This window comes from Thermothelomyces thermophilus, chromosome 1 (assembly GCF_000226095.1).
Source record: "Thermothelomyces thermophilus ATCC 42464 chromosome 1, complete sequence".
Taxonomy (NCBI): Eukaryota; Fungi; Ascomycota; class Sordariomycetes; order Sordariales; family Chaetomiaceae; genus Thermothelomyces; species Thermothelomyces thermophilus.
The window spans coordinates 541,682-557,594 of record NC_016472.1 but is presented as its reverse complement, the minus strand read 5'-3'; the positions used below and the strand labels follow the sequence as shown (position 1 = coordinate 557,594).

Here is a 15,913-nt window from a genome sequence, read left to right as displayed (position 1 = left end):
GCGCGGGCAAGACCAGCTGTCCCAGGGTTCGCCGATCAAGTTTCATGGATTCCCATGCCCCCGTTCTGCACCTTTCAGCTGGCGAGTTAATGTCCGCAACTGCAAGGGACTGGGCGATTGGCGTGTCCTAGCCCCTTTGGACTCCAGATGTTGGCAATCGCTTCGAACCAACTACTAAACTAAGTAACCATTGACCAGCACCCCCCACCCCCCCCGGGTTTGGCTTAGCCGACGCGCTGCCGACCCCCTTACCTGGCCAGCGCAGCTGTGGTGCAGCCCGCTCCCCGCTCTGGGGCCTAACTATCTGACGTAGCACCCCGATCGCTGCTGATCTCCATCCCAGCTAGACCTTGCCATCACTGGGGCGCGGCCGTGCCAAGACAGCATTCGTTCATTCACTCATCGAAACACACACGTCTGTTTCCAGCTCTCCCCACGAGGTTACACGACTCATCGCCGCTGCTGAGCTTCTCTTCTCTCTCCACAGTTGTTATCCACATTTTATCTCTTTCACAGGATCCCTGATGGTTTCCTTTCCTCGGTAGCGGCCGCTCAGCAGCCTAAAGCCTCTTCCCTGAGCTCGCTCGCCATTTTCCTCCTCCCTTCCCCCCCTCCCGTCCCGCATCCTAGTGTCCGCATTGTTCGGTACCTCCGTGCCGCTTTCTCCGCCGTAACGGAGTACTGGATCTAATTCCGGCCGAAGAACCGCACCTAGCCCAACCCAATTGCTCCTACTTTGTTGCCGACACACACTCCGTCTCCCCGAGTGCAATCATCTGCCGAGCTTTGCCGTTGAAGCAATTGAGCAGCAGGAGGGATACGGCTGCAGACGCAGCGACAGCCCTTGCCCACCATGGCGACGACCGCGGCCGCCAACGAGCTCAAGCAGCAGGGCGCTATCGAAGCTTCGCGAGACCCCAACAGCAATGTGACCGCCGAGGATGCCGAACGCAGGATTGTTGAGGACAGCATGGGGGCAGGAGTGACAGCCTTCACCTTCGACCCTGATGCTAGCCCAGAAGAGAAGAAAGCCCAGGCAAGAGAGGTACGTGCGAGCCTAACATTCCCAATACCCAACGGTGTGATGGGTTGTTTTATCGTCGCTAGCTCCTTCGGTGCTGACCATGGTTAGGCGATCCCCGAGGGTTTCCACCACAGGCCCAAAGGCGTCGCGATCGTGAGCGATATCGACGGCGGAACCACGGCCGATGTCGACCTGCCATCTCCCTCCAAAGCCGGAGCGGTCGAGGTCGTCAAGGACGAGAGCGGGAAGCTAGTTGCGGATGGCCAGGCCATCGAGGAAGAGTTCGATTGGAGCAAAGCAGGTTGGGCTCCGAGGTTCGGTTGGCCTGACGAGCCCGCCGACGAGGGCGAGGACATGCTGGACCATTCGACCTGGGTCGAGTCGCAATTGTCCGAGAAGTTCTTTGGAGGTAGGGTCCTCCCCGGTGTATCGGCGGTGGCTTGTCTTGGGGCTCACAATCATGCCGTACAGATTGGTACCACAACGCGGCGGTCATTGCCTTTGCATGTCTCTCCTCATGGCTAGTGGCCGTGCTGGGCGGCGGTCTCGCCTGGGTCTTCATCATCATGGCCATCTGCGCGACGTATTACCGCACCTCGATCCGCCGAGTCCGTCGGAACTTTCGGGACGACATAACCCGCGAATTGTCTCTCAAGAAGCTCGAGACAGACAATGAGTCCGTCGAGTGGATCAACTCCTTCTTGGTCAAGTTCTGGCCCATCTACCAGCCCGTTCTCGCCCAAACCGTGATCAACACGGTCGACCAGGTCCTGAGCAACGCCACGCCGGCCTTCCTGGACAGCCTCAAGCTCAAGTCCTTCACCCTGGGCTCGAAGCCGCCACGGATGGAGCACGTCAAGACGTACCCCAAGGCCGAGGACGATGTCGTGATAATGGATTGGATGTTCAGCTTCACCCCCAATGACACGGCTGATATGACGGCGCGCCAAATCAAGAACAAGGTCAATCCCAAGGTCATCCTGGAGATTAGGGTCGGCAAGTCCATGGTCAGCAAAGGCCTGGATGTGATCGTCGAGGATATGGCCTTCACCGGTCTGATGCGCCTCAAGATCAAACTGCAGATTCCCTTCCCTCACGTCGAGAAGATCGAGATGAGCTTCCTAGAACGGCCCACTATCGACTACGTCTGCAAGCCGCTGGGAGGCGAGACGTTTGGTTTCGACATCAACTTTATCCCCGGCCTTGAGAAGTTCATCATGGAGCAGATCCACGGGACCCTCGCCCCGATGATGTACGCGCCAAACGTGTTCCCGATCGAGGTCGCCAAGATGCTGGCCGGCACGCCCGTCGACCAGGCTATCGGTGTGATTGCCATCACGCTGCATGGCGCCCAGGGGCTGAAGAACACCGACAAGTTTGCCGGCACACCCGATCCATATGCTGTGGTTTCCCTCAACAAGAGACAGCCGCTCGCGCAGACCAAAGTGGTCAAGGAGAACGCCAACCCTCGCTGGAACGAGACGCACTACGTCATCATCACCTCGTTCAACGATTCCCTGGACATTGAAGTTTTCGATTACAACGACATCCGCAAGGACAAGAAACTTGGCTCCGCATCTTTCGCGTTGGAAAACGTGGAGGAAGTGTACGATCACGAGAACGAGAGGCTGGAACTCAAGCATGACGGTAAGGCGAGGGGTGTCGTGCTTGCCGACATCCGTTTCTTCCCGGTCTTGGAACCCAGGGAGGGTGAAGACGGAGCCGCGGAACCTGCCCCGGAGTCAAACCAGGGTATCCTGCGCTTTACTGTCGAGCAAGCCAAGGAGCTAGATGGATCGAAGAGCCTGGTCGGCTTGCTCAACCCGTACGCCATGCTTCTCCTGAACGGCAAGGAGGTACACACTACAAAGAAACTCAAGCGGACCAACAACCCGATCTGGGACAACGGGTCCAAGGAGATCCTGATCACGGACAAGAAGAACGCCAAGCTCGGCGTGGCCATCAAGGACGACCGTGACATCGCTGGCGACCAGCTCGTTGGAACGTATCAGATCAAACTCGAGGACATGCTCGAACTCATGGCCAAGGGCCGGGAGTGGTACAACCTCGCCGGAGTCAAAACCGGCCGCGTCAAGATGATGGCCCAATGGAGACCGGTAGCGATTGCGGGTATCGCAACCGGCACTGGCGGTTACAGGACCCCAATCGGCGTCTTGCGGGTTCACTTCAAGTACGCCAGGCAGCTCCGGAACGTGGAGGCCCTCGGCAAGTCCGACCCGTATGCCCGGATTGTCAGTGCGGGCATCGAAAGGGGCAGGACAGTCACATTCAAGAACAACCTCGACCCTGACTGGGACGAGGTGCTCTATATTCCCCTCCAGAGTCCGAAGGGACGTATGCAGCTCGAGGTCATGGACGCCGAGAATGTAGGAAAGGATCGCAGCCTCGGGCTCACCGAGATCGACAAGGCCGACTACGTGATCCAAGGCGAGAACGGCGAGTGGCTCGTGCACGACGAGAAGGTCGAGCATCACGACGGGTTGCGCATGCACGGTAAGGGAACGGCAAAGGGCGTGCTGACGTACACCGTGGCCTTCTACCCGACTCTCAATGTCGCGGACCCGGAGGAGGAAGAAGAGAAGGAGAAAGAAAAGGAAAAAGGGGACGAAAAGCAGCAAGAGCAAGAGAACGGGCAGGAAAAGAAGGAAGCCGGGAGCGACAAGGACAAGTCTTCCCTGAGCAGGCCGTCGCTCGACGCGAGGGCGTCTGTCAGGCAGTCCCTGGACGTGAGGTCCAACGACGGGAAAGAGCTCAGTGCGCCGGCGACGCCAACCAGTCCTACGTCCGTTATCTCCCCTAGGAGGTCGCGCGATGAGAGGGAACCCCCCAAGGTGTACCTCACGCCTGAGGAACTGCTCAGGCACGACTGTGGCGTCGTCATCTTCCGTCTCATGGAGGCGGAACTTCCCAGGAGCCAGTGCCGCATCGAGGTCTACGTCGACGACATGGCCTTCCCCTCCTATGTCTCCTCGACGGCAAAGTCACGGAATAACAAGTTTGACGAGATTGGTGACTGCTTCATCCGCGAGCTGGAGTTCTCGAAATTGACCATCGTGGTCACCGAGAAAGGAGACAAGCACGACGATGCTCACGAGAAGCGCGCGCTAGCTCGTTTGTCTGGCAACACGCTCGACACTCTGAAGCAGTGCCTGGTAAGCAGACAATTGGTTTCAAAATTACTGCTTTTTGTTGCACCGGCTAACCGTCTCAGAACAACCCTACGGTTCTCAAGATGAGGGGTGAAGACGGCGAAATGTACTCGGTGAGAGTCAGCCTCAAGTACGTCCCGGTCAGGATGCAACTCGACCCGAGCGAAAGCATCAACAACATGGGCAACCTCCGAGTCGACGTTCTGGATGCCCAAGATCTCCCGGCTGCCGACTCCAATGGCAAGAGCGACCCCTTCGTCAGGTTCGAACTCAACGGCCAGGAGGTTTTCAAGACCAAGACGCAGAAGAAGACGCTGAACCCAACGTGGGGCGAGGTGTTCAACGTGTCGATTCCTTCCCGGACCGCCGCCAAGTTCCGGGCCACGGTGTGGGACTGGGACTTTGCCGACAAGCCCGACTACCTCGGAGGCGTCGATATCAACTTGGCCCAGCTCGAGTCTTTCCGAGCGCAGGAGTTCAGGTACGTGTTGGATGGCAAATCGGGCGTGCTCCGTGTCCGCATGCTCTTTACTCCCGACTACGTGACCCGCACGAGACAGGGGACATCGACCCTGGCGGGGACATTTTCGGTGCCAACCAGGATCGTGACCGGCGTTGCCGGCGTTCCTATCAAGGGCGGCGTGGCAGTGGCCGGGGCGGTTGGTCATGGCGTGGGCAAGGGAGCCTCGTTCCTCTTCCGCGGGATACGCGGCAAGAAGGACGACGACAGCGGCAGCGAGTCGGACCGGAACTCGGTCGATGTTCCGCGGATCGTCACGAGCGGAGGCGCGGACGAAACAAGCAACGGTGCGGCCGCCGACGGCAGCGTGTCCCCGGGGCGCCACAGCCGCACCAAGAGCGTGGGCGCCTCGTCGATCCACAGCGCCATCGTTCCCGGCGCGGCATCGGGCACGGCCTCGTTCACCATCATCTCGGCCTCGGGCTTCCCGCCGTCGGCCGACGTGTACGTGGTCGTCACCCAGCTGCGGGACGGCAAGTCGAAGCAGGTCGGAAAGACCAAGCACCGCAAGTCGTCGAGCGGCACGGTCAAGTTCGACGAGACGTTCCGCATCCAGTGCACGCCGGACGCGCAGTTCAAGGTCGAGGCCAAGGAGCACCACACGTTTGGCAGCGACGACGCGCTCGGAGAGACTCTGTACTTTGTGGACGACTCCAACACGGGCATGGAGAGGACGCTGGCGGTGGGGAGCGGCACGGTCGTCATCAAGAGCTCGTTTACGCCGTCGGAGGACGGTGGTGGCAGCAGGCTGATCCCGGATAGCCCCAAGTCGACCAAGTCCATCGCCGGCGGGGTTAGGCGGAGCATCTTGAACAAGCGGGAGCTGAGGCTGCCGAGCCGGGATGGAGCGCCTCCTTCTTAGTTGGCAGGCGGCGGTGGTTGGTCGCTGAGCTCGCAGACCTTGCGAGCAGTTGGGGCTGCAGAGAGGAAGGGAAGAAGGAAGGTGGGTTTCGGGTTATGAAAAGCAGCCTGATTTGACGATCTGGTTTCAATACTCTACGGTATCTCTCTGCATTGGATTAGCATTAATACTGCTTTGTTTGGCGGGGGCAATCCTCTTTATTTCTGGTCTCTGCTCCTTGATTTTGGTGAGTCTGCTTCTAGGGGGTTAGTTGGGCAATGGGGTTCTTCAATAAAACATAGGTATACAGCAATACAGCAGATCGGATTGGAACGGAGCGTCTTACAGTCTTTCTCGGTATTGTTGGAGACTAATACGTGCTGTCTTTCGAAGGGCTATGAAACGGTGGCAGATTGCTGGGAGCGACGATCGAGCTCTACGCGGCGAATGCCCATGCCGTAAATCTTGGGCCTCGAAAAGATCATTAGTGGTATTGCAAATTATGGATATCACTAGCCAAGTTTACATAGGTAGATCAACAAAAACCAACAAAAAGGGAAGTGTCCTATACAGATGTAGGAAAAGAGTAAAATATCTGAAGGCGCTCTTCTCAGAAGGTGTCACGGAACGATGGCCCCGTCAACCGCGAGCGTCCCTCTTCAGCGCTGCACCATCGGCTGGATCTCTAGTTGAGACAAGTCTGAACTTGACAATTGACTCCCAACCTCAGCCATCTGCTCCTTATGAGGAACAATGCCCCAAGGGGAGCAGCACCGGGGAACAACGGATTATGGACTGGGGCAGGCGATGGCGACTTCCATCGATTGGGATGCCTCAGCGGAGTTGCGCGTTGCTCCGGCTCTCCAAATGGAACTATGTGCATAATAAGCAATTCAAAAAGAGAGACAACTATGCCGTTTCTGAAATCATCTGTGTTAGATTATTCTTGCCGTGAGTTCGGAGTGTGCCGCTACAACTATGACCCAAACCGGTCAGTGTATGTATGTACGGATGTCGCTACCAAAAGAACTGGCTCACCGCCTTTGTGCACGAACCATACAAGGTCGCTAAAGTTTTAGAAGGTATCTTCACTAACAATCGGCCACAGTGCCTAGGCTTTAGTGGCTATAGTGCTTTGCCCCACTGTACTTTATGTTGCTTTTAGCGGCTTCATTCTGCCGGTCAAATTTGGCGGTGAGCCAGTTCTTTTGGTAGCGACATCCGTACAGCCTGGTTGTCAGCAGGAGATCCCTTCTGAGTAGGGAGTAGGAGGGATCGACAGGCATTGACCAATGGACGGGTGAACCGCCCTTAAGCCCCGCTTTCCGCACTATGTCCCGATTAGTTCCCTAAACAGTAGTTGGTTCCTGCATAGTCATCCCCACCTCCGGAGCCGTTCATCTCAAAAAGAACGGATCCACGGAGAGGAGGCACCCGATCGACGGCAGCGGACGGGCACGCCGATTCGACCCTTGGGAAGTGGGCTTTTTGGCTCCTTTGCGCAACACAACCACCATACGGATCGCGGGATCCCCGCCGTGCCGCAGCAAACTCCTCGATTCGATTGAGCGATCCGGTCCGACTTATCGCACGCTGCTGAACCGAGCCTTGTTGGGCTTTCAATGGCCCCTTGCATCTGCATCTCCCGAGTCCCTCCGAAAACGATATCCCTCCCCGAAGTCGCACATCACTCCCCCCTTTCCCCCATTCGTTCAAGCAAAGAGGAATAACCGACCGCGACTCCGACCGGGTACACAACAACCACGATCGCTTCGCATGATAAGAATAAGGATAATAATATCATAATACTAGTAAAACCAAAGGAAAGGGGGAGGGAAAGGAGAAGGAGAAGAAGAAGAAGAAGAAGAGAAGAAAATGGACCAAGCCGACATCCCCGCGCTCCTCGCGCGCCTCGCGTCCGACGAGGACGCCGCCCGCAAGATGGCCGTGTTCAAGCTGCAGTCGTCCATCAACGATCCGGCCTTTGCCGACGTCTTCATCTCGTCGGGCGGCCTCGCCATCCTGCGCCGCCTCATCATGGTCACCGGCGGCAACACGCTCGCCTACTCGCTCCAGAGCCTCACCCGCCTGCTCGAGGTCGACATGGGCTGGGACATCTTCGAGGGCCCCGGGGCCGGGGAGCTGGTCGAGAGGATCGTGGAGCTGATCGTCAAGAACCCGCTGGTCAACATCCTGAGGGGCGCCATGTCCATCCTGGTCGCCCTGGTCGGCAGGTCGCAGTCTTCTTCTACCTCTTCGGCATCGCCGCCACCACCACCGCCGCCAGCCGGGGCGCCGGGAGGGGAAAACGGAAACGGCGCGGGCCGCCCGCCGCCTCCCCGCGCGCCGCCCCCCGGCACGTTCGGTTTCCGCGCGCTCAAGCCCGCCGTGGCCGTGTACCCGCATTTCTTCGAGCTCGTCATCCAGCAGCTGCAGAGCGCCGACCACGCGCTGTGCGCCAACGCCCTGATGCTCATCAACGCGCTCATCCGCGACGCCGTCTCGGGCGACGGCAGCAGCAACAACGGCACGGGCGAGGAGTGGAGCAAGTTCATCAAGCGCCTGCAGGACCTCGGCCTGATCCGCGCCGTCTACAACCTGCTGCAGAGCTCGGCCCTGCAGGACCTGGCGCTCCCGCTGCTCGAGTTCCAGTCGCTGACCAAGGTCCTGCTGCGGAAGTGGAGGGAGGTGAGGGTCGACCTGGAGCGGCCGGAGCACAGGAGGGCGCTGAAGGGCTTGCACCTCGCGAGCGCCCCCGACAGGCGGCACGTGAACGGCGTCGCCGCCGGCCTCGCCGCCGAGGAAGGGGACGCGTCCAGGAAGGGCAGCAGGAAGCACAACCCGGAGAAGTGGCGGCGGCTGGGCTTCGAGACCGAGTCTCCCGCCGCCGAGTTCGAGACGGCCGGCTTCCTCGGCATGATGGACCTGACCGACTACGTGCGCAAGAACGAGGACGGCTTCCAGAAGCTGCTGCTGGAGCAGTCGACGAGGCCGCTGAGCGAGCGCTGCCCCGTGGCCAAGGCCAGCCTGGCCGTCACCATGATCCTCTACGACCATTTCGAGGTGGACAAGTCCGACAACGAGGACATCAGGGTCTACCTGACCCTGGGCGACGCGAAGTCCCACGACAAGCTGTTCCGCCCCCTGCTGCTGCAGTGGTCGCGCCTGCACACCGCCGGTCTGCACGCCTTCTTCCGGCTGTGGAAGTCCACCGGGGCGCGGCGGGACGATTTCGACAAGGTGGCCGAGCTGGTGCGCGTCCTCGTCGAGCAGGTGGTGGGCCAGGCGAGCAGGACAAAGGACGTGCTCGAGGTGGAGGACGAGCTGCACGAGTACGACGCCGGGCGGCTCCGGGAGATCCAGATGGAACTGCTGGAGCTGTCCTTCGACGACCAGTGGGGGCCGCACCTCGTCCAGGTGCGCGAGGAGCTCAAGCACGAGGCCCTGCAGTTCGTCAAGGAGCAGCGCATCAGGTGCCTGCTGCAGGGCAGCTGGTTCACCAAGCCCATGCCGCACGTGCGCCAGGAGAGCCAGACCAAGCGGCCGCTCTACCAGCCGTGGCGCTTCGCCAAGCTCTCCCACAACCGCCGCTACCTCCACTACGCCGACTTCCCCGAGAAGCTGCCCTACGACCCGGGGCTCGACGCCCTCACCGAGAAGATCGACCTCGGCACCATCAGCTCCGTCGTCTCCAACGTGTCGGCGAACCCGGAGGCCGACTGCGCCGGCTCCGCGGCGGCTACCGAGGCAGACGGCGACAACCAAAGCCACAACTCCAGCACGACCACCTTCCGCCACCACCACGCCGCCGCCAGACCGACCACCAAGATCACCATCTACTCCTTCGTCGAGGACATCATGGCCCCGCCGTCCAGCAACACGCCGCACTCGCTCGACAACAACACGACAGCGACGAGCACCCCCGCCCCGAACCGCAACAGCAACAGCAACAGCACCGGCACCGGCACCGGCGAACCCAGAGAGCAGCCCGTCCTGACGCTGTACCCGCCCAACCACAGCCTGGCGTCCGAGTGGCTGGACGGCCTGCTCATGCTGCTGAACCAGGCGCCCATCACGGCCGAGACCAACAAGCTGGTGACGCTCATCAGCGAGTACGGGCTCAAGATCCGGCTGCTCAACGTCCGGCTGGAGCACATGTACGCCGGCCCTCCTCCGCAGGGCAGCGGCGTGGGCGTGGTCCCGAGCCGGGAAGGGCTGGACGAGGATTACTATTACGACATCTGAAAAGAAGCTCCTTCCTCCTTCTTTTCTTTTCTCCTTTCCATTTCCCTTTTTTTGTGTCCTTTGCTTTTGGCATGGGAGGAGGTTTGGTCCGCCGACGCATTTGTCTTTTTTTTTTTTTTTTCTGCCGAAGCGCGAATGAGTCCGGGTTCCTCTTTGTTCTTTTCTTACCTTTCACCAGTCTAGCGATGCATTCCTCTCTTTTTGTTTCTTGTTAAGCGTTCCCTCGGTCTCGGATACCCCATGTCCATCCTCACTATACTATATATAGTCTCTCTTATACCCTTTTCTGAGTTTTATATTATAGATTCATCTTTTTCTATGTATGTACGGTGCAATTCTTTCCTTTCCGCTTGTTGGATGTAGCATAGGGCCCTTTCTGCTGGTTTCCTTTATGAAATCAAGAAACCGTTGTCTGGTCCGTCCTGCTTTGGGTTCTCTGATTGACAGTGTCGGGTCTGCCGTTGCCGCTGTCTGCATGAACTTTCGTGGCGGCAGGATATCTCGATGAAGTGTTGCACTGATCCATCCTTTCACGAATACATATTAATGGACTTGCGACATAGTACTGTATTCACAGCTGTCGCCCAATTCACTCCCAGCTCAATCAACAATGGTCTTGGCAGCAAAGAGCGTTCCCATGCCGGCGTTTCGTCGGGCGCTCATGGTCGTGACCGTTTTCATCCTATCTCGGTCGCCGGGGCCAGCCACTCATTCCGGCGCTGCCCCTCCGCCCGACGACCGTGCACGTGTTTTGGAGTCGCGCACCCATCGTCACCGCCTTCATCACCGACTCTGCGTTGTTTCTCGTCGCCACTTTTCTACCCCCCACCCCCGAATGAGGCCAGGGGTGTTTATTGGCCCCTGAACTGATATACGTGTATAATATAATACAAACAGACCTGCGCCAGCTGGCTGGCTCGAGCCCATGTCAGTAGCCACTGATTCCTCGAAATCAACTCGAGCCCAGAGAGGCCACCAAAGCTCCGCGGTAGGCAGATTCGAGGGCGGCACCTGGTATTGTAAGTTCGGATCCTCTGCCCGCGTCATAGACTGCATCCCGGTCCTCGCTCAATCTGACAAGTCGAATTTCGTTCTCTACGCACAGGCGCCTGCGAACCCGCGTTGAATGCGTCGTTTCTGCAGGTGAAGAAGGAGGGCGCCAACAAGGGGCGCTGGTTCTACACCTGCCAGAAACCGCGGGAAGAGCAATGCAGGTTCTTCCTGTGGGAGGACGCGGCGAGGGCCCGGGAGAAGAGCGCGCGCAATGAGCCGTCTGTCTTCAATCGCCCCCGCACCGTCCAGCAGCACGGCGCTAGAGTCGCAAGCGGCGCCTCTAGCAGCAACGGCCCGATGAACGGTAATCATGGCAACGAGCAGCCCGCTGGAGGCCCCGAGACTCCCCGTCGACAGGATGCTGCGAACGCTCTGTTCGGCAGCAAAGCGACGGGCAAGAGCAGCGAGCGGCGTCCGGCGAGTAGTGGTGGGACGCCGCAGTGGGACATTGCGTCGACCGTGACGAGCAGCGGGCCGCTGTACTCGCCCGCGAGCAGCATTCCGTTCACGCCCGGGCCGAGGCAGCGCATCTTCCGCGGCGTCCCGCGTGCTGGGGCCGCGTCCTGGAGCTCGGACGAGGACGAGGACGAGGACGGTGACGACAGCGGCGCGGACGACGACCGACGCGCGGGCACGACGACGCCGACGCCCAAGAGGAAACGATCTGATGTCGACGACGCGGCCGCCCCGGATGCTCCTTCGCCCAGCAGAAACGCGGCGACAGACTTGTCCGACCTCGACGCAGAGATGGCCGACGAGCTGGTCGAGGTAACGAACCAGGCCGAGCGCCTGCACCGACCTCGGCTGGCCCAGCCGCCCCATCACCGATCCCAGATCAGCGGCCCGCACACCACCCCAAGCCGCGCCGGCCTCGGTCGCGGAGACCTGTCGACGCCCGAGTCCGGGAATAGCTTCGCCTCGGTCACGTCCGGCGGCCCAGATGCCAAGCGCCTCAGGACGGCCCGGGGCGTGCCCGTCACCCCGACGCCGGCGCGCACGCGGAACGCCCTTGCAGGAGCAGCGGCACAACGACAATCGACTCTTTCTTCCCCCGCCACCGCCACCACCACTACCACCACTGCTACTACCCCCACTGCTACTACCCCCACTGCCGCGCTCTCACCACCGGGCAACAGCCACGAGGGCGACGCCGAGATCACGACGACGGTGCTCTCCCTCCTGCGGGCGGAGCCCGTGTCGGCGGCGGCGCGGCGGGCGGTGCGCGAGGAGCTGAACCGGCACGCGCGACGGGCGCGCGGCGTCGAGCAGGCGCGCGACTCGCTCCGGCAGACGCTGCGGGCGCGGGAGACCGCCCTGGCGGAGCTGCGGGCGCGCGTGGCCCAGCTCGAGAACGAGCGGCGGATGCGCAGGGAGGTGCTGCGGAGCGACCTGCTCGCCCTGTCGCAGGAGGACCTACTACTCTCGTCGTCGCTGGAGGGCGAGGGCGAGGGTGATGGTGAGGGTGAGGGTGAGGGTCAGGGTCAGGGGTCAGGGCTCGTGAGGGTGAGAGCGAGAGCGCTAACAAGCGGCAGGAGTGGGGGGGTGACGAGTGATTTGTGACTGACGGGTCGGTCAACGCTAAAATGCAAGTAACGGCTACAGAGAAGGGGATAAGGCATTCTGTAAGTATAACGTTTGTTGTTGTTTTTGTCGTTGTTGGGAGCATGTTGGGTTGCTGCATCCATCTCAGCCTCTGTAGATACCACCATTTTCTTTTCCTTTTTTCCAGTTCTTGTTCCAGGTTGAAGTCGGATGCGGGGCGTTTGTGGGATTGCCAATGCCCTGTTGAATGAGTCTGGAGAATTGATGCAAATCTCAAGTGGATTCCACACATGTATCCCTGACGTGCTTATTTTCCTCATGAGCTCAACTCGAATCGATCCTTGAATTGGAGAAACTCTAGAGCGGAATATTAGAACGAAAGGGCACCGCGTGCTTCCTCCTCTGCTTCAATTGCTAACAACACTGACATGCCATAACCATTCTTTCTATCGTGGATAGGTGGATGGCGGAGATGGTTCAGGAAAATAGAGGAAATCGCGGTCAATTCACGACTCTTGGCGGTTTAAACTGCGTGCTTGTTTCCCCGGTCGCTCTGTTGACTAGTTTCCTGATCAGGCAGCCTCTCGCAGCCGTGATTGGTCGAAGCTGACGCGGCCGCGAAGGTCGCGCCAACGGTGGATCCGGCTCTTGCAGATGATTGCGGGCTCGGGCTCTGCTGCACCCTCCCACCCGCTCTTGCTCCGCGCGTCTTGCAATAAATCCCAGTTCGACCGCGACCTTCCCCCTCAACACGTCCGGAGTCCTGTCAATTCTACCCGCCACAGCTCCTTCTCTTACTCTCTGAGCGAGCATGTGGATTTGCCAAAGCTAGTAGCTCATTCTCTCTTTCCTCCCTCCCTTCCCCCGTCCTTCCTCCCTTCCCTCCTCTTTCCCTCTTTTCCGACAACCGAAGCTGCGGGCGCTCGACGCGTGTTGAATCCACCTTTTGGCCTGCCCGACATGGCGTCCGAAAGCTCGCCCCAATCTTCGTCCCAGGCCTCCCCCCAGGCCTCCCCCCAGGCCTCTTCCCTGGCCTCTTCCCAGTCCTCTTCCCAGGCCTCGCCTCCCCCCGCCGCGTCGCCCGCTGGCTCGCTGCAGAGCAGCGCCACAACACCGGGTGCCTCTCAGCAGTCACTGCAGACCAATTCGGACTCGGTGTCGCCATCCGCGACGAGGGAGGACCGCCCGAAGAGCCAGCACCCTAAAGGCAAGAGGAACAGGACCTCGTATGTGCGCCCCATCTTTCCCTCCACTCCTCTCCGCTTCCCTGCCCCCCCGCCACCGCGTGTCCTTAGGAGCGTTGCATGCTGACGTACTTTGGATGCAGGCCGGCGGACAAGGCCGTTCTCATGCAAGCCTACAAGCAAAATCCACAGCCGAGCCAGGACGAGATTGCCGAGATCACATCACGCGTTTCAATGAGCAAGCAGGCCGTGAGGGTAAGGTCCAGGATGGCGCGTCTCGATGCGGCGTTGGCTGGGCACACCAATACTGACGACCCCGCCAGATATGGTTTCAGAACAGGCGCCAAAATGACCGCCGCAAGGCGCGTCCCTTGTCGCCCCAGCTCATAGAAACCATCACCCAGGGCCGCATCTCTGTCTCACGCTTCGCCGCCGACCCCGCGGGGAACAACCCCTGCAACCCCGAGAGCTTCCCTGCCGACTCGAAGGGCCTGTCGCCGCCGGAGCTCCGCGCGGGTTCCTCTGGCCTTCCGGACTCTACTGGTTGCCGCTCCGATGTTGGCCCTGGAGGTGCATCACAAGCGCGGCCGGAGGGGGGATCTTTCACTTCTCAGGGCAGAGAACTTGTGACAAGCGCCGACCCTGCTCCTCCCGTTCCCTCTTGGTCCACCTCGGGCACGCCTGGCTATTTGGCCAACCGGCGGAACGCCGCCAGTGCTCCTTCCTTCGCATCGAACCCTAGCCATCATGAGCCCCTCAAGTATGTAGCCGTCCGGTCCCTTCCTAAGTGCTACCGCTCACCCGTGTCGCAGATCCCAGCCGCTGCCATCCCCGAGCTCGCAACCGAACCCTTCGTGTACGGGTCCCGATGCCTCCGCGTGGAAGCCGAGCTCCCAGCCGTCGCAAATCCGCCTGTCCATGTCCATAACAGGCCAGGCTGAGATCGTCGAGGCAGTAGACTCTCCACCTCGCCCGATCCCCCCACCAACGCCCGTAGAACCCGTCCCGTGGCCAGACCTTTCAAAGTCATCAGTCCCCCGTCGCTCTTCCCTTTCGGCCTACAGCAGCCGGAGGGTACCCCGTCTCCTGCGTGGCAGGTCGAGCGACGTCCACGTCTGGGAAGACTGTGCCAGCGCAACCAGCCAGGAGGACCCTCTGATCGCGCAGGCCAAGCACGAGAGCAGCGGTTCCGCGACGGCAGAGATCAGCTTGCTCAGGTCACTGAGCTCGGTCAGTGCCAACTCTTTTGACCAGAGCATCGGCAGCAGGGCGAAGCGCCGCAGCCATCTTCTGGCCCATACCGCAGAGAGCCGTCATGCCGTCCTCAAACGGCCGAGGCTTGAAAGGGCATGGAGCAGCCAGGCGCGGATCGAGACAACCTCGGCCCTCAGCCAGCGACACAACATCCAGAGAGTCCCCAGTTACACCACCAGCAAGCCCAAGCCCATGAGCGGGCTCGACCACCTGTCGCTGCTGGCGTCCGAATCCGACAAGGAGAACTTGAGTCCCGACGAGGACGGCAACCCTCGCCCCTTCCGCCGCACTCTTTCCTCTGTCACCAACCCGAGCGGCAGGCGGCGACTCCCCTCGGGCCCGCCGTCGGATAAGAACGGCGAAAAGAACCCGCGCCGGACCCTATTGGACCCGCAGCAGCATCGTCCGAGTGCCTCCCTTTCGCGTAGCGCCACCTCGCCCGTATCGTCGTCCTCCTGGGCCGCCTACTCCAAGCAGTTCCAGACAGGTGGCAGCAGGCAGCGGCGCTCCCCAGTCAAGCCTGATGTTCCATTGATTTACGAGGACGACAATGACGACCGCGACGAGGGCGGTGACGCAGATGAAGTTCAGCGCTTCATGGCTGCTGCCGCTGCCGAGATCAGTCCCAGCAAAAAGAAGGAAGTGGACGCCGCGGCGAATTTAATTGCCCTCAAATTCGCGCGCTGAGCGGTGGGGTTCCGCAGATTTACCAACAATGTTTGACGTCGCAGCCTGACCAGATCTCGGTCAGAGAATAATATCAAGTTAAAAAGTTTGATGCTGATTGATTGAGGACTGCGTATTTGCTTCGCTATCCCGCAAGCTCACGCAATTTTTCTAAAAGGATGGCAGTTGGGAGGTATGGTGGTTTGTTTACAGTACCGGCGCGGTTTCCGTTTGTGTTGCGTTGCATTGGCGTTTTAAAAGATGGACGCCAAACCCATGGTTGCCCAAAAGGCCCGGGATACACTTTAGTCGGCCCATTTTTTTTTTTTGGGTGAATTTTGTGGGATATCTTGGCTCAGTTACTCAGCTGGTGGGAGGCGAGGGCGTTGGTTGGCCATGAGCTCTTTCCTTCTC

General features: G+C 60.0%; 4 protein-coding genes across 4 annotated transcripts; all 4 read left to right on the top strand.

Annotated features, from left to right (window-relative positions):
• Positions 1 to 233: 233 nt before the first annotated feature.
• MYCTH_2294148 (uncharacterized protein) lies at positions 234 to 5,764 on the top strand. Its single transcript, XM_003658366.1, has 4 exons — positions 234 to 1,045; positions 1,133 to 1,433; positions 1,496 to 4,197; positions 4,257 to 5,764. The coding sequence occupies exons 1-4, from the start codon at positions 854 to 856 to the stop codon at positions 5,574 to 5,576; spliced, it is 4,515 nt and encodes a 1,504-aa protein (XP_003658414.1). The 5' UTR covers positions 234 to 853; the 3' UTR covers positions 5,577 to 5,764.
• A 1,518-nt stretch (positions 5,765 to 7,282) lies between these two features.
• Positions 7,283 to 10,065, top strand: MYCTH_2294147 (uncharacterized protein). Its single transcript, XM_003658365.1, has one exon. The coding sequence runs from the start codon at positions 7,431 to 7,433 to the stop codon at positions 9,798 to 9,800; it is 2,370 nt and encodes a 789-aa protein (XP_003658413.1). The 5' UTR covers positions 7,283 to 7,430; the 3' UTR covers positions 9,801 to 10,065.
• An 839-nt stretch (positions 10,066 to 10,904) lies between these two features.
• MYCTH_2050335 (uncharacterized protein) lies at positions 10,905 to 12,413 on the top strand (the record flags this gene model as incomplete). The annotated part of the gene is made up of 2 exons (XM_003658364.1): positions 10,905 to 11,096; positions 11,262 to 12,413. Coding segments are annotated over 2 exons (1,344 nt in total), but the record flags the coding sequence as incomplete, so codon positions are not given.
• A 581-nt stretch (positions 12,414 to 12,994) lies between these two features.
• Positions 12,995 to 15,776, top strand: MYCTH_2294145 (uncharacterized protein). Its single transcript, XM_003658363.1, has 4 exons — positions 12,995 to 13,621; positions 13,723 to 13,834; positions 13,903 to 14,339; positions 14,392 to 15,776. The coding sequence occupies exons 1-4, from the start codon at positions 13,356 to 13,358 to the stop codon at positions 15,518 to 15,520; spliced, it is 1,944 nt and encodes a 647-aa protein (XP_003658411.1). The 5' UTR covers positions 12,995 to 13,355; the 3' UTR covers positions 15,521 to 15,776.
• Positions 15,777 to 15,913: the final 137 nt, after the last annotated feature.

Excerpts from the sequence above, each read along its gene's own strand:
- MYCTH_2294147 (XM_003658365.1), top strand. The coding sequence starts at position 7,431 with ATGGACCAAGCCGACATCCCCGCGCTCCTCGCGCGCCTCGCGTCCGAC.
- MYCTH_2294148 (XM_003658366.1), top strand. The coding sequence starts at position 854 with ATGGCGACGACCGCGGCCGCCAACGAGCTCAAGCAGCAGGGCGCTATC. Across the intron at positions 1,046-1,132 it reads AGAAAGCCCAGGCAAGAGAG|GCGATCCCCGAGGGTTTCCA; the intron begins GTACGTGCGAGC and ends GACCATGGTTAG. Across the intron at positions 1,434-1,495 it reads GTCCGAGAAGTTCTTTGGAG|ATTGGTACCACAACGCGGCG; the intron begins GTAGGGTCCTCC and ends CATGCCGTACAG.
- MYCTH_2294145 (XM_003658363.1), top strand. The coding sequence starts at position 13,356 with ATGGCGTCCGAAAGCTCGCCCCAATCTTCGTCCCAGGCCTCCCCCCAG. Across the intron at positions 13,622-13,722 it reads GGCAAGAGGAACAGGACCTC|GCCGGCGGACAAGGCCGTTC; the intron begins GTATGTGCGCCC and ends CTTTGGATGCAG. Across the intron at positions 13,835-13,902 it reads TGAGCAAGCAGGCCGTGAGG|ATATGGTTTCAGAACAGGCG; the intron begins GTAAGGTCCAGG and ends CGACCCCGCCAG.